At 41.1% G+C, this 17,670-nt stretch overlaps 1 protein-coding gene across 1 annotated transcript in view; it reads right to left on the bottom strand.

The window, feature by feature from the left end:
* TMPRSS7 (transmembrane serine protease 7) overlaps window positions 1-17,239 on the bottom strand; it is a 37,406-nt gene extending 20,167 nt beyond the window's left edge. Inside the window, exons 1-10 of the mRNA XM_058555774.1 lie at window positions 16,918-17,239; window positions 16,743-16,801; window positions 14,874-15,081; window positions 11,859-11,989; window positions 9,333-9,400; window positions 8,027-8,220; window positions 7,055-7,093; window positions 6,099-6,327; window positions 4,643-4,773; window positions 2,652-2,764 (exon numbers count right to left, since the gene is read on the bottom strand). Of these exons, the coding sequence (XP_058411757.1) occupies window positions 2,652-2,764; window positions 4,643-4,773; window positions 6,099-6,327; window positions 7,055-7,093; window positions 8,027-8,220; window positions 9,333-9,400; window positions 11,859-11,989; window positions 14,874-15,081; window positions 16,743-16,790 (1,161 nt within the window). The 5' untranslated portion in view covers window positions 16,791-16,801; window positions 16,918-17,239. The remainder of the gene's footprint in view (window positions 1-2,651; window positions 2,765-4,642; window positions 4,774-6,098; window positions 6,328-7,054; window positions 7,094-8,026; window positions 8,221-9,332; window positions 9,401-11,858; window positions 11,990-14,873; window positions 15,082-16,742; window positions 16,802-16,917) is intronic.
* Window positions 17,240-17,670: the final 431 nt, after the last annotated feature.

The raw sequence follows: 17,670 nt of genomic DNA, 5'->3' as shown, positions 1-17,670 counted from the left end.
CAATTCAAAGTACTGCTCCATTTTTTTCTTCTAAGATTCTATAATAAAATTGATTAGTTGGAAAACAAAAGGAAGGAAAGAAGACGGAGGTAAATGTTCAGCTAAGTGAATACTATAAAACATATAAAACATCTTTAGGGACCCAGAAAAGGAGAGGGTGGTGCTGAATTTATTTATGGAGGGGGCATGATTCCTACCTGGTCTCTTGCTATCTGAGTGGCCTCTGGCAAACGATTTGCCCCCATCTCTATTTCTTTATTAATAAAGTATGACAAGAGTATCTTACCTCTGTCAAAGGTATGTCTTAAAGATTAAATAAAAATGTGTGTCAAAAACACTGAATAACTAAACAAATGTGGACAACATGTTATAAACCTCCTCCCTCCCCTGCAGTCTGTTTTTCATCTCGGCTTTTGGTGAACATAAGACAAGATGAGATCAAGTACCTTGTTTCCCTTGCTGAATGGTGTCCCGTATGGTGCCTGACAGTAGGAGACACTCAGTAACCATCTGTTGAATGGATAAGAGAGCTTGGGAGAAGAATCAAATGGACTTTAAGTTGGAGCAAGAGTTAATCCTTCCCAGATAAAGAAGACCTTAAAAACTCAGCTGCAAGTGAGTTTGCAAAGGGGATTGACTGCTCCTCAGTAAATTTGGAAATCAGGCCAGGCACTAAGAAGGACTGAGGGTGATAGAAATCAATTCTTGTGTCAGAGAGGTTTTATCACAGCTTGAGTCAACATTTTTGTTACTTAAATCATCTAGGTCTTAGTCATTTTTAACAAATTCAAAGCTATTTTACAGATGAAAAGTTATTTTTCACATGATTTCAATTCACAGAAACATGCTCTCATACAACTATAGGTGACTACTCAAAGCCTTCCAGGAAAGAACAGCTTTATTTGATCTGCACACTGAGGAGGACCAAGCTTGACCTCTGGGAAATGGTGTCATCCACCAAGTCTATCCCCAGTGCTTCCTGTGTCCCCCTGCCCATTCCTCACTCCCCCAAGTGGCGTGCTTTTTTCCTTATAAAGATTTCTTTTTATTTAGCATTCCTAACCCTCAACCCCTAGTGACACAGAAAGTGAGTTGAAAATCTTATTTACACCCTGACTAAAACATAATCACAGCAATGTTCATTTCATGTCTTATGGGCTATCGTGGAATCAACATTTATTTTATCTCAAAGGAATTACAAACATTTGACAGAGCTTTTGGGAATGGGGCTGGAGAGCATAAGGAAGACAAATCTGCATTTTGGAGAGACTGAAGAGACAGTGATTTGATGTCTTTCCCTCTTCTCTCTCCAACCCCTCTCATCTCCTCTTCCCCACCCCTCTCCCCAACCCTCAGACTCCACAGTCACCGGAGATCTGAGATTCTGCTGCCCTGAGGCATTAAGAATCTAGCAGTGAGCAAGAGTCCAGCACCCTTATGTTGTAATTATTTTAGAAATGTTTGTGATCATGGTAAAAAGTAATTTAGGATGCATCCCATCAGGACATTGACACCAAGTGCAGATTTGGGCATAATAAAATTATTAAAAATATTTATGACTGTGCACAAATCATATATTCAGCCAGGGCACTCCTGCTCAGGTCCTTTGCCTCAGCTGTTCTATTTGCCTGCCACATCCTCATCCTAGGTATGCACAGGTTAGTTCCCTCATCTCTTGCAGGTTTCTGTGCATATGTCCCCTTGTTGGTGAGCTTTCCCTGACCCCCATTGAAAATAACAAATCCCTGATGCCCTACCCTTCACGTCTCCCACCCACTCAGCTACAGAGCCCCGTTCCCTGCTCTATCCTTCTCCATAGCATTGTACCACCAAGTAACATACCACATATGTTTTACTTGTTTATTTGTTTGTCACCCGTCTCCCTCTACTGTCTGGTAAGCTCCACGAGAGCAGAGCTGATTTGTACGCGTTTCATGGATCCCAGGGTCTAGAAATCTGCCTGACACGTAGCAGGCATTCAATCATAACATGTTGAATGAATACAAACTATATACAGCTGCAGCTACATCTCATTGCTGTGCCACGTGATCCTGTGAGATGTGTATGCTGAAAGAGCAAAGGTGACATCTTGCCCTATCGCCCTCCACATGGTCCTACCCACAGTTGGTGAAAGAAAAATAGTTTACAGACTAAGATTTTTATTACAGAAAAGCAGGAACTCCCCGTCTAGCACCAAAGGGAGATGTATATATTTCACATAAATTTACACTCTGGTTTGCTTATACACTGAAATATATATTGCCTAATCCAATTTATTGTTTCTTTATTATTCCTGTTATAATGCTGATGATAAAGTAATTAAAAATTGACAAATAAGCTCTACCATAATAAAATAATAAATTGCTTGATCCCGTAACAATTTCTTTGCATTTTTTAATACAAACAAACAAAATAATAAATTGAAAAAATAAGCCTATGTCTGCAAAGAGCGATTAATTGGTGGGCAGAAGGTTGAAATTACAAGGAACCTCCATGTCCTAGATAATATATTTCAATAAAGTTTAAATATTATAAAATTAACTAATATTCTTTTTGTAATTAAAAAAATAAAGGTAATTAAATTCAAAAATAAATTGCTACTAAAAATAGGATAACAACATTTTTCTAAGGTAGTGGTAAAACTAGGCTACCTGAAATTTCCAGGTACACTTGCATTTTGGAGGATAGTAGCTTGGGTAATATGGACTTGAAATGTTCCCTTCAAAGCCAGTGAGTTCTTTGACCAACACTGTGTTTTCACACTCTGAAAAAAATATCCAGTAACACACAATGATTCGCTGTTGTGAGATTATGGGAAAGACACTGCACACATTTCTTTGACTACAAACATGCACTTCCTTGATCAACAAGCTTATACATTTTTTGAAACTTAAACTAATATTTTTAAAAAGCAATAGTACCCTACAGACATATAGCTAAACTACTTCTTCAAATTCTATCTTGCTTTCAAATCATATATTTTGACTACAGATCTATAGGACGCTATTACTTTCTTTAAAAACATAGTTTAAATATATTTTTTAAAGCTTCTGAGTTTATTTGTTCAAATGAGTGTATATTTCTTCAACAAGAAATATACACTTAGTTGACATAAGGAGTTGTTCTGTTTAAATAAGACAATCTAAATGTCTCTTCTTATTGATATGGTCATCTTTCTGCTAGAACGTACGTTCTTTGAGAGTATCGGTTTTTGTCTGTTTTGTTTATTGCTATTTCCTTGACACCTAGAATCATTCCCGGCATATAATAGATGTTCAATAAATATTTGTTGACAAATTCCACTGCAACATTTCTGAAATAATCGTATTTTTAACCTTTGGAGTTAGAGATAATTTTCAACCCAACAACATCTCAAATAGCTAGTTCAATTTTGTTCAATAAATCAATTTTACATTTGGTTTTATAATAATTTGAAGGAGAAAATCTATCAAAATAAGCCACTGTCCTAAAATGTTGATGACCCAAAGCTATCACCATCTACTTCAGCCAAATCCTCTTCCCGTCTCACCCCCATCTCTCATTCTGATCCCTTTGGCTGTGTTGATGCTAGTAAAGAATTTACCAATACATGGTCTGTGAGATCGGTTATAAGACAACAAATATTTCAAAAAGACTAGAGTTTCAGTGAAGCCTCTTTTTATTTTGTTTTGTTTTGTTTTACTTCATCAATCCAAGTCAAAAAGAAGAACGAAAGGGAGGTCGCTTTTTTCTCACTGTCTGACCTAGAAAAACCCATGAAATCCTCTGGGTTTTACTTCACAGGTACTTTCCATGATGGCATTCACATGCATTACTATCAATCAGAATTCGCGAAAGACAGTCTAGTGTGCTAGTTACTAAGCTGTTATCTCTCAGCGCCAGACCCACCCTTTTCTATTCTGCGGTGCTGGGTCTGGGACTGCAAACCACTGCTCTCCTACACCACCTGGCTTCCTGATAGGCTCTGCCAATAGGGGGCGCTAAAGGGAGACTGGAAGGCTGGAGGAGGAAGAAGGGAACTTCCTGTCTGTTTCCTTTTCCTGGGAGCGTCACGCTAGCAAAGCTTCTTCACCCCCAAAGCTGCACCTCCTTCCGTAGCAGAGCTGAATTCTGTTGGCAGTTTCCCCAGCTTCCGCTTGAGTGCATCTCCCTCAAAGATATCAGCCTCAGCTGTCTGGCACCCCCTCCTCAAAGGCCTGGGTCCCAAGTCCGTGAATACCTACCTGCCTCTGCACTCAGAGACACCAGCACCAGCTGAGCAGCAACCCCACTTCAGAGGTCTGAGTTTCATTCCATAAGCCCCCTCCTTCGCGCTCTAGATTGTAATTATACCAACCGCTTCCCTTTGGTCCCCCAGACCTAGGGACGGTAGTTGCTTCCTACATGTGTTACATCCGTGTTACCTTACAGTTTTCTTTTTGCCTTTGGAGTTACCTAGTTAACACGTTTATACTGAGTTACCAGTTCTTTACACTAAACTCTGTCTGTTAAAATAATGTGATCTCTGTCTTCTGAGTGGACCCTGAGTCAGGATCCTTGACTAATGCAACCAGTATTACAGCACAGCCTCGGGAGAGATCAGACTGGAGTATCATAACAAATATTTCTAAGGGTGGCTTTTTTTCAATTGGGGAAGACTTACTTTGTTCTGGAATGACCTCGAAATATGCCCGGATTCCTGACAGCCTGCGTATCTGAGGAGACTTAAACGTCACCAACATGAGATTATTTGTAGAAACAAACGACATTAATGTTCGTGTGGGTTCACAAATTCTGAAACCAGATAACAAAGCAAAAGTACTTGAATGATAGGTTACTGAGAAGTGAGCCTCCATCCAGCACTAATTCCACACATTCCTGGGCCATCCACACAGTTCTTGTGAGCAGACTTTGTCAGCCAGGTCTTCATCAACTAGTGGCCACAGGGCATGACAGATGGAGGGGAGTTGATACAGGTACAGAAATTTTTGTCCAGTAACTACTGAAGAATTCTCCTGGATGGCCATCACTGGACCCTCCTTGAGGGCAGGGTATTTAATGGCTAAGGTCATGGGCTCTGTGCTAAGAACACTGTGTTCAAAACTCAGTTCCATCTCTTAACTGGCTGAAAGACTCTGGGCAATCAACTAAATCTTCATAATGCCAGTTTCCCTACTATGAAATGGTAGTAATAGTAATAGTATCCTCTTCATAGCATTGTGATAACAATTAAATGAGATGGTAACTAAGTATTCCTGGAAGAATGAAAAGAAACCAATAACAATGATTGAGGAATGGAAGCCAGTGACAAACTTACTCTTCACTGCATATCCTTGTACACTGTTTGAATTTTTAACATGCACATTCATCACCAAAATATAAGTAATGCATACATACATAAAGTACTGTTACGTACATACAGAAACACTATTAAAAATAATAAGATAATTAATGCTCCTTTTTACCACAGTGAGTAACAAATAGTAAATTCTGACTAAAGCCTGTCATTCTTAGGTTATCAAAATATTAAGCACCCATAAAAAGATGTCTACTCAGATGTAAAAAAACATTAGGGCACGTATATGTGTTTATGTGTGTAATTACATATATATGAATGAAAGGATTTATGCAAAAATATAATGGACATTTGTTCTGGGTGATGGGATTGTGAAATAACTGATATTGTTTTCTCCGAATGACCTTATTTTCCACAATGAACATTGTGTTATTTTTATAATAAAGAAAAAAGTTTTAATTGTTTTACTAATGCTATGCAATCAAGATAGAATATTTATTCTCATACTCTATTGAAACAATAGACTTCCTTGTGATTGGAATGTAAGTAAAATTAAACAAAAAATCTGTTATATTTCAGAAATACTGGCTGAAGTTCCTGCTGTGCTGATTTTGACTCTTCTATGCTACAAGTGAAAAGCAAACATTGTGTCTGATGGGCTCTGGCTAATACAGGGGGTACTCAATAGGGCACGGGCTCAGTCTTTGACCTCATGAGTGTACACAAAAATGGTTAAAAAAAATCCAAGGGGAACCCAGATACTGCAAAACAGAGATGTTGTAAAAAATCTTTTCACTCGCCAACCAGAGTGCCTGCCTAATACCTATACAAGATGGTGCTCCGGATTGGCAAGAGGGCGTCGTAAATGGTCAGGGAGTCGGTGACACAGTTGTCGGCTTCGATCTCAATGGACTCGATGGAGAGACGAATCAGATAGCCCACTATGGCCACCAGCTTGAAGTGGCACATCAGCCGCCCTGAGGTTGCAGAAATCTCCAGAGGGTGGCGAAGAGAAGGGTGATCTGCATAGAAATACTGAGAACAGCATTTGTCTGTGGAGACAGCAGTATTGCTCAGTTTTAGGAATGACTTGTCTAAAAATCTTTATAGAAGAGTAAAGAGCAAAAGAGGTCACGTGAAGGACATCTGTTGTCTTTGCCAGCCTCGAGCCCACTCCCCTCTCTTCTGGTAACAGCACCTAGATTTTACTTTGAGAAACTATCCCTACCCTGTCTATATGGTTTGGTTGGGGTTAAACTCGCCCCTAGGTCCAGAGGTGGGCACATGACCCAGACCGCCAATCAGAGTCAAAGGAGCTAGTTCGGGAGTGGGCATGTCAGACAATCTGAGACTATGAGACTCAGCCCCAGGACTTTGCAGGAACTATCAAGAAATATGTGTGGGTTTTTTTCCACCATGTTTGCTAAACTGACAAATTATAAGCTTGGATCTGCTGGTGGCCATTTATGCCGTCACGTTGGAAGAACACAGCTGATGAAGCCTCAGCAGAGAAAAGCAGAGATGCAGAGTCCTGAAGATATTTTATTTTAAAACTGGACCCAACTCAATATGGCTGAAGCCAGAGCACTCCATGTATGTCCCAGTTACATGAGCCAATCAAGTTTCTTTTGTGCTTAAGCCAGTTTGAGTGTATTTCTGTCACTTGCAATGCAAAGAACACTAACAAATACCATCATTTGAAAGGGAAAACTATAGCCAAAAAGGATACTGATTTGGAGGTGAGGGGAGAGAGGGAAGAAACCACATGATGTAATTTACCAGAGCCTATGGTTGAAGAGTAGTCTGACCGAAGCCCAGCTGCGTTGAAAAAACACATAGAAAAGAGACTGTCAGTCCCCCCATTTCATTTGAGAATTTTGCTTAGTAAAAATTATTTTCAGTCCTGTAAAAGCAATCCAACACTTCTGGGATTTGCTTTAAAATAATCCAGTGAGGGTAGAGGAGGTGGTTTAGGTATTTGGAGATCAACTAGGACGGCCATGAGTTGATAGTTGTTGAAGCTGAGTAAAGGGTATATGAGAGTTCATTATATTATTCTCTTTTCTTTTGGAGGCTTGAAATCATACATAGTAAGAAATTTTAAACATTTTTCAAAGGTAAAAAAAGCAACCAAACAAATATGATAATAATTAGTTCTGAAACAGTACATGTGGTGCAGAATTTTCCACTACAGACTTTTCATTTGTTCATTTACAAATACTTATCAGCCACCTACTACATGCCTGCCAAATATATAATTTAAATCAAAACAGAAAGTTGCACTAACTTTGGGTTACATAATAGTTAAACCATTTCACTGTCAAGACAAATGATAGAATTTGCATTTTGACAGGACTATGGGGCAGGCCGTTTTGGAGCATTGGGCAGCACTATATAATATAGATGCAGTTCTGTCTGGACAAGGCAAGAGACGAAATAAACCTCAGCAAAACTCTTCCTTCTCCAGGACTTGAAGCCTTAGTTTGAAGATATAGGAAGCCAAATTAAATATAGGGAGGGGTATACTTTAATAAATTCAATTTCATGTATATTTTGACCCCAATTCTATTGTCCAATCATTGTATATAACCTTTAGCAATTTCCTTTACCAGTGTAGCTCCAATGTCTTCAGTTAATCCTTTCCACTGAGATTGTGGAAGAGAATACCTCATTACAATATTGACTACGATAATGGCAGTATCAGGAGTGTTGCAGGAAGGAATGTTTAAAGGAGAATTACCCAACAATCACCATTTAGGACCACAGAGTCCATGTCCACAGCCAGACCCTGCAAGCTCCCCACAGAGGTCCGGTTTATGATGCTCGTCTGGATGGAGTCCTTCAAGATGGCGGCCACACAGTCCTCACAGAAGATATGGCCCTTGGCATGTGGCATGACAAACACAATCCAAAAGTGGATAAGGAGGCCACCTTTGTTATTACTGCTATGGTGAAAAAAGAAAGACATTCAGGTATACCTCTTAAGAAGCAGACTTTCGTAGGGAGCCAGTGACCCAACTGATAGATTCAAAGTAAGGCCAGTGAGCACATCCTTCAACAGAATGTAATTTCCTTCTTTAGGAAGTCATTGGCTCCTATTATGGGGACTGGAAAGGGAAAGCATCATGGTATGTGTATTCTTGTGTTGGGTTCAAATCTAGAACTATTAGCGTATAGTTACATCTCCATGGAGAATATACTGTTTCTATGAATATCAATCAGTATTCACTGCTATTACAAATAACACTTATAATTTCTGAGACCTTACCATGTCCAAACACAGTGCTAAATCTGGTTTATCACATTTAATCTTATGAGAAAGTTCCTATTATCATTCCATCTTATATACGAGGAAATTCAGGCCAACTACGACTCAAAATCACACAGTTAGTAAGTAGAAAATCCAGGAATCGAGCCCAATTTGGTTTTCAGTCTGACCCTGGAGCAGGAGCTCCTAACTACACAAATATTGTCACATTTTGTGAGCGAAACATAAGATAATGTTCTATAGTAAATAACTTGGGAAATGGAAGGTGAAGGAAAGTAAACAAATTGCTATACTCCAAGACTTCTCCGTGCCTTTAATGTGCCAAAGTGGATTGAGAATCTCTGCAGATATATTGGGGGTGGGAGAAAGTGAATGCAGTACATAGAACACAATTTTTCCTAAAAATTACTTGACCATGGGATCCTTTTTTCTCAGAACAATTCTAGTGACTGTTTTTTTACTGAACATGTTTTGAGAAATACAGATCTGTGTTTTATTTTTGCCCCCACTCAATATAGCAGCCATGTGAATGACCATTTTGCCCAGGGGCATTAATCCAGGGGGCCAGGATCCCAGCTAGGGGGAGACAGCAGGCTTTGTACATTAAGAGAAAAACTCAGCATGACGGCAGGGCAAAGAGTTGGATCTCTGTTGTGCTAAAAGTGTATTAACCCACAACCAGCCCCAAGAAGTTACTCGAGAATGGTGCTATCTCAGCTTTCACAGTCTTGAAAGGACTTTACAGCAGTGAACGAATGCAGACATCTCAGAGCAAGGGACATACATTACCTTACATCTGCAACAACAGACTGCTTGTAAAATTTGGAGAAGGTAGATGTTGTGTAAACCAGGTTTACCTGAAAAAGAAGACCCAAGGTGTCTGAAGCCTTTCAAATTTGCCTTCCTCTCAACATGCTGTAGGTCCAGGCTCTGACAGCCAGCAAGGAGAAAAACAAGGCTCAAACTAAAGGCCTCTATCTCCAAACCCAGACATTATTCCCTGAAATCAAATAAATTCTTACTTCTTCTAGCAATCTTTGGTTGTTTACTTTCATTCTGCTATCTGTGAAGAATAATCAGTTATCTTCATTCATTTATTGCTGTCTTTGTACACTCTAACCAAGCTTAATTTCTGTATTCTGCCTACTCCAAAGGTTAATTTTCTTCACAATTAAAAAATCAAACTCCTTTAAGCAAATTTTCAAAGTATTTGACCCAACCTCTTTTCTATCAACGCACAGCGTGAATTTATATTCTTAAGGACACATTCCTGTATTCACCACTAGGGGGCGGGTGGTGCCCACAGCGGTGTTGACTATCCCCCTTCAGAACTCTCCAGTTTCCAGGGAAGCACCCAGCCCCTTTAAAACTCCATAACTGGATCTCAGAAAAGAGCTGTTTCAATCACTTTACCTTCTTTGCCCTCACTTTGCATTTCTAAAACCAAACTGACTCTCTTCTGCCTCTCCTCTGTCAAATCTTCTCCTCCTGTACTTCCCTTCCCTAATAATAGCAAAATCACCTACCTATTGCCCAGGAGAAAAAAAACCTTAGAAATAATACAGCATAGTGAAAAAAAATATGAGCTATGGAGTTTAAATTCGCTATGCAACACAGAACACGTTACCAAGACCTGCTGAGCCTCCATTGTATTTTTCTTTTTTTTTTTTTAAATCTGTAAAGTGGTAATCAAAATGCCTACCTCTTTGAGTGGGATGTTAAATAACTATAATAAAATGTGTTGAGTGCAACACTAACTATATGAACAAGGTTCTACACAAAGTCAGCATCGGCTCTGCAGGAGGGGTGGCGGAGGGTGTCAGGGAGGATTTCACAGAGAAAGACACCTTTTGGATGGGTCATGAGTGATGGGGTAGAATTTCACTCGGTAGAGACTGGACAGAAGGCTTTAGGCCAGAGAGACTAGCACTAGAAAGGGCCCCAAGACATGTCAATGCAACGATTGTTCATAATACAAAGAATGACTGGCTTAGATCACAAGGTTTCTGTTGGGAGAAAGTGGTAAGAAATGAGACTGGGAAGATCAGGGACGGATTTAGAAAAGTGCTTGCCTGCCATTCTTAAGAATTCATGCTCCATCCTTAAACCAAAAGAGAAATATTATTTTTTAAGGTCCCCTCCAGCACTAGAGAAATGGCTTTGGGTGGGGGATGAGGAGTACTGCCTGGGATTAGGAAAAGTGGGAAGGAGACTAAAAAAAAATGCCTACATCTTTGGGCTGAATTGAGGAATAATTGATATATATTAAAGGTAAAGGCTTTAGCAATGTACCCAGTGTACTGGATACTAGAAGGTACTAGAAGGCCTTCAATAAATAAGAGCCACTATGCCCACTATTGTCTTTGCTTGCCTTCTCTCACAACCCTTCCTCCTACACTGCAGTGTGCCTGTCACTGCTGCAGAGTCACCACTGGGTGGGCCACCGTCTCTGTTACTGTGCAGATTACAAACTGGCAGACACTTTCAAGTTGGTAATATGTAACAAGAGCCATGAATAGATATTTTTCTATTTGACCAGTGATACTTTCAGGAAATCACCTAAGGAAGTAATCAGAGATATACACAGTGCATGTGGCAGTGTTGTTGTAGCATTATCTGTAGGTGCAAAACTTGGAAACAACTTAAATATCCAATAAAAAGGGATTTGCTGACTTTGTAGCTATTAAAACGTGTGATTTTTAAAGACTCTTTACTTGCATAGGATGCAACCTAAGGTTAAGAGGAAAAAATCGGATCATAAAACTGAATATCTACTAATACTCCAATATTACCCATCTCCTATGTCAATGTGGTCCAGAATAAAAAGGGCTCAACCTCTGAAGATGACATTAAAGAAGATTTTAATGTTCTTTTTTATACTTTTCTGAATTTTATAAATTTTTACAATAAATACATATCAGTTATATTATGACAAAGTTTTTCTAAAAAGTGAAGAGATGCCAGGGCATCGAGGTTGAAGCAAATGTGTACGGATCACAGAACTAATCAGAATGCATGTCACTTCAGTACTGGAAGGCATTTTCAAGATCACCTGATCCAATTCCTTTATTTTATAGATGAGAAAAACTGGAGCTCAGAGGGCCATTTCTTTTACTTTTTGACAGAAAACAATAAATAAGTAATTCTATCAAATAAGCAATTCTATCTGACAGCCAAGATGAGTGAATCCCACGTTTCCCTCTGACTGCTTCCTTTGTCCACCCTGGTCACCTGGGACACTTGCGACCCCTCCATCCCCATCCCCTCACCCCCACACCTCCCTTCTCCAGCCTCTCAAGCCCCCCCACCACTCACCACTTGCTGCACAGTCCGTGCCACTGACAGAAATTCCTGGGACTCCTTCTGTCGGTATTCAGGGAGAAACTCGATGTCGGTGATGCGGAACATCCCCACAAAGTAGAAAGCATCTTTGCCTTCCGTCTTACCTGTGAGACGGGAGAGAAGGCCGTGAGGAGGCCGTCCCTTCTATGTGGCAGTGAGGCACGCACATCTATATCAGTATCGGGATCCTAAAATGATTTTATTTCAAGCAGCTACGTACTTTACTGCTCACAGCTTGTGGAGCTCTGAATGTTGCTAATAATATCTCTTCCATCAGCAGTAAATCACCATATCCCTTTGAATACTCTATTCTTTCTAGTAGCTTCTGGCAAATACTTAAGAACAAGATTAAAAGGTAGAAGATATACCTCTTTGACTTTATACATGTCCTAGAGTTGCTAAGGGGCCAAAAAGAGCATACACAATTTTCATGGATCCAGAGTCTGTGGAAGGTAAGGAGGTCAGAAAAGTATACCATGGAGCTCTGAGGTGACGTGAGCACAGTGGGAGAAGAGGGCAGGGCCCCCCAGCTGACCCTCACTGAACGCCTGGGCGCTCATCCCCTGTCTGACTTGTGAGACTGATGCCCAGGGTGCCAGACCAGTCCTCTGCTCTGTGCAGTGCAGGGAGAATTCATCCTTCCGACGAGCCACAGAGTGAGGTCCTTGGCCCAGTGTCAGGTCAATCTTGCTCAAATATTCCCCACAGTGAGGACCATGGGATTGGGGTTGGCCGTCAGGCTTGCCCAGAAACCACTGACAAAATTGAGCAAACACATTGCCATGTCTGAGTTGCCTTAGGGCACCTGAGAATAGCTTGGGGGAGATGAGGGACTATCCTTTCACCCTTTCCTTTTTGTTACCAAGGTCTCACGGCTATGTGCCACCACCCCTATGGCTCCCATGGCCGTGGTACATTTCTTTCCTGTGACACATGCCCCGTCATGTTATAACTTCTGTCTGCGTGTCTGTCCTTTTAGACAAACAGTAACTTCTTTTTATCCCTCAGCCCCTAACATAGCGTAGCAAGTGCCTGACTGTTTTGAAGCTAAATAAATGTTTGTAGGAAGGAAGGCAGAGAGGAAAGAGGATAGAGGAAAAGAGGGAAAGAATGTTCCCTCTTAGCACAATGCCCAGCACCTGGAAATGCTAAATAAGTGATGGCTGAGTGAAGGGAAGCAGCCTCCCTCCTATGACCTAACCAGGGTCACGTGAGCCCCAAGCAGCGCAGTGAGGCTGTGGAGGGCGGGGGAGGGGGCAGGGTAAGGGCCAGGCCTGAGCTCCTTTCCTAGATTTGCTCTTTCAAGTTATATGACCTTGGACAGATCACCTTGCCTTATTAGGCCTCTCCTATACAACAAGGGTTGTTTTGTTTCTGATTTTACCAGGGAAGTGCTTCTTAGATTTTTTTTCATTGCAGACTCTAAAATTTGAATGAAAACTATAACTTCTATCTAGAAGTTCGCACATCCTTCTCTCATCAGTAAGTACTCAAGAGTCAGGATCCCAACAATGCAAGGGAGATCAATTTAGTCTTGAACCAGATTACATTTACCTAACTCTTCCGTTCAGCCCAATACACAGAACCCTGCACGGTATCCCTGATGAGCTGTCCGTGCTCCTCATTTCTCAAGGCCACCCTCCACGCCCAAATCACATGTATCAAAACTAACCTCTGTTGTCTGTTGAACAATTCTCGTTTGTTAGTAGAAATCTCCCTTTGCTCATACTGGTCTATATGCCTGACATGCCCTTCTCTGATTTTTACGCAGCCAACAAACTACTTCTACACAATGATGTTCCAAAACTTGATACAAAATGCCAGGGCAGCGCAAATGCATCAGTTGAGGGCCTGCGGACACTGATGGGAAATAAGTTGGTTTGTTCTGGGTGGGGGTTGTGTGTCTTTTGTGTTTGTCTTAATTGCCCATTGACTTGACTTCCCCACTAGTCCATAAGCTCCTTGTGGACAGATTCTTTCTTGTCTACACTTTTCTCCCTTGCCTGTCACAGAGCCCACTCCCAAGACGTGTCACATGAATTTTCAGAACCGGTTCATGAAATTCTGAAACTTCTCTGGACTCTATCCCTAGGCAGGCTGGAGGCCTGTCTTCTTTGATTGCAAAGTAACTGCTTAAGCAAAAAAATAAATCAACTCACAGTCCCTCTCCAGCACTGAAGTGTGAGTTTTTTGAAAGGAGAAAATACATCTGCGAGCTTTTTGAAGGTAGGAGATGCATCTCGGTATGCCTGATGCCTTATATTGTGCCATGCAAATTACAGGCGATCAATTTGTGTATATGTAAGTGACCTGAATTGTTCAAGACAATATTCACTAATTCCTTGCCTATAAATCTTGCTTTCCAACCAAACTTTAATATTCTTGAGAGTACACATATCTTGTATCAAATATATTAAGATGTGTAGGGTGGGAAGTCCAGCATAAGTCAACAAATGCTGGAGTTACTGAGCTGCATGGGTAAGTACTCTCTAAGGAAGAACCAACTTACAACTCCTGTCCAAAAGGATCAATCAGATTGACAATAGCATAAAAACAGAGGAGAGAAAGACACATGAGTGAAATAAAGCCCAGGCAGCTGGAAATATAAGGTTGCCTAGAAACGGGCAGCGGGTGGAATGAAGAAACGAAACAGCTTAGCATTCCATTCATTTTTTAAAGCTAAAATGCATTACATTTCTGAACTAGTCAAAAGCACCTGAGCATTCTCCTTAGCTCTTCTTGTCCTATCCCCCATCTCTGCTCCTCCTGCTCTCCTATGGGAAGAAAGCAGAGGTGGTAAAAGAAGAAATGGGAAAGACAATTCTGGTTTCTTCCTCCTTAAAACCTCAACAGTCTTCGAAGTGGCTATCGGTCTGGGAAATAGGAAAATTCTATCAGAAACACCCGGGGGGCAGAATGAGCCAGCATTGCAGATGCTGAACTCAGAGGGCCAGCCCTAACCCCAAATGAACCCAGAGTTTAACTCACTGATGTAGAGCCACAGAAGGGTCCAGGCTATGACTGCTAGGATGAATAAAAATACTGTGAAGAGAATGATTTTATTTTGGACATTCCAAAAGGGAGCTTTTTTCTTGGCTTGTGTCTTGGGCTTGGCTTTGCCGTTGGGTTTTTGCGGTGGTCGTCTCCCTGGCAGCTTCCCGTGGGCGCTGACCACCTGAACTGAGATATTGGATATCTTCAAAAAAAAGAAAGATGCATCAACAATGAGAAGTAGTCTAGAGCTTAAACAGAACCACCCAGTCAGGAGAATCTTGGTGTTAACGGGCCTAAATATGTCAGTCAAATTATTTACATAAGCCTAATAAATTCACTTGCATTGAATCACACAATTGAGATCAGAAAAAACAGACATTATGTGAACTCTACTGAAGTGGTTCCCAGGTCCTCTCCTCAGCTCTCAAATTCTGCTAAATAGATGCTGTAGAGGAGAGGCCCAGTTTCTTGGAATGTAGACTGGAGGACCAGAAGGTCAAAAGGTTAGGATTCTATGTGGGTCAATTCGTGTGGATACAACTCAGCTGTGGGAATGTGTGTGTGTTTCCAATGTTTGTATTTTACGGCTTTTCTCCCACAACCAATTTCTTCCGGACTGAGGCAGGACTGAAAATAAGAATATAAGTGAGCTCCTCATAGAAACAAATTGATTTCCTAACTATGGCTTCATGACCAGGTATTAGGAAGAAAATGTTAAGGTCGATGCTCTGGTTTGTGCAGGGCTGTAGGATAGAGGTCAAAGTGCGTGTTTCAACATTGCCTCTCAGGTACGCACTCTTAAGGTGGCCACTGAACTGATCCGTGACTCAGTTTCTCAATCACAAATGAAAGAATAATTAAAAAATAAGGAATGAAATAGAGGACTCCTATTAGATTATAAAATTATTGGTTTTAGTGTATGGACGTGCAAAGTGTTATGCGCAAGAAGAAAAAATGCATTATTTACCTGTTTCCCTTCCTCGTTTTTATTCTCATCTACCCCTGTCATTTGATGCTGTGAATTCTTTAATAATGTATATGAGAGTTTAGCTTCTTTGAAGGAGAGATTTATACATGTCAGGGTAACTAAACTCCAGTGATGAAATAACTTTTAACCATGCATTCTTTTAAAGGCAACCATCTAGAACACCAACTCCAAAGAAATCATCTCTCTTTTGAGCTCTCGTGAGAGTTCTCTCATTCTCTCCTACTCTCCCTGACTCTGCCCTTCAAAGTACACATCTTCCAGTCTTTAATCCTACCAATTAATGGGATAATATGTGGCCAAGTACATTCTGAATTATTCATGGCTCCCTCATTCTTTTTGCCAAACACCCTTGTCAACCCCTGGAGTGAAATGTAGCTTCTATCCCTCCTGGTGAAATTGAACTAGACCAGACATCCTGCAGGAAAGAGGATGGTGTTTCTAAAGAGAAAAACATTCTATGGTAGGATGAGTTGACTATGATGTCAAGCTACTTTTAAATATTCCCCCAAAGAAGTAAAAAGAGAAAACACACAGCAATACTAGCACATGTAGAACTGACAGGGCCAAGGCTGGTCTTTCAATGCAGGAACACATTATAGGCAGTCTCAGTTAGCACTGATTAAATTTTAAAATGGAATTTGTGCAGAGATCAGTACAATTTCCCTGGAGTTTTAGAAAACCAGTTGCAACTCAATTGCCAACTGCAGCCCTTTAAAACAAGCTCACATTTGTGAATTCCACTAAGTACTGTGCAAAGATAAAGTATTTTATCATTGCTCCCTTTATTTTTATTAAGTAACATGGCCTCATTTTGCTACCAGGGTCAACGATAAATGGCGTTAAGGAAGAGAGAAGGCTTCCCACGCTGTACTTACATTCACATCAGCAGGTGTGGGCGAAGCATCACTGTTTTCTTTGTCCATTTTGCGTGTTTCTGCGTGTGAACATCCAGAGGTGTCTCAAAGCCAGGTTTCACCCCCTTCCATTCTCGCTCGAGAAGAATTGGTGGCCGCATTCAAGCTAGCTTTCAGAGGAAGGGAATCAACTTACCTCCACGGGGTCCAGTTCAGAAACTGAAGCTGCCTCATTGCTGTATAGTGAATGTTAAAGGGACCTCTCAGTCAGCTTTGCACCCCAAACTGAAGGTTTCTTAATGTGTCTCTAAGATGAGTCAGGCCCCTCGGAGCCGAGCCTCAAGGCAAGGTTGCCTCACAAGGACACAGTTCAACAATCCAAAAGTATTTACGTCATTAAAACTTTTGCCTGCATCTTCTAAAGAATATTAAGAGATCTAATTTATAACCCTCAGCACCACTTCTTAGAAATCCCCACACACCCACTTCTCTTGCTTGCATCTCATGCCCACTCCAGAAGCCTCAGTCTCCAATTCTGCTCTCAACTCTGCCCCTACACTCTCTGAAAATCCCTTTCCAGGAGGGTTTTTTCCCTTTTTTCTCCCCCTCCTCTTGCAATTCTCAGTAAATCGAGTCCTTTCTGATGTAAATCTCCTGTTCCCATCTCTCCCCTTCTTCCCCATGTCAACCTGAATGAGGTTCAAGGGTGGGAAGAGGAGGGTAATCTTGAGGGGCATTGGCAGAATTTTCCTTAGCAGATGGGGAATGGAAAAGGCTAGGACTGCTCATACTTTACACACCTTACACGGACACGCTGCCGTGTGGGTGCTGGGCGTCAGTGGGAAGTGGATCAATCGCCTTTAAAGGGGAAAGCCTGCTCTGCTGATCTAGACACACACTCTGGTCCTTCAAGGTCAGGTCACAAGAAAGCGAGTGAGAAAGAGCCTAC

Source organism: Diceros bicornis, chromosome 15 (assembly GCF_020826845.1).
Source record: "Diceros bicornis minor isolate mBicDic1 chromosome 15, mDicBic1.mat.cur, whole genome shotgun sequence".
NCBI classification, from domain to species: domain Eukaryota; kingdom Metazoa; phylum Chordata; class Mammalia; order Perissodactyla; family Rhinocerotidae; genus Diceros; species Diceros bicornis.
This window is presented reverse-complemented; position numbering and strand designations above follow the sequence as displayed.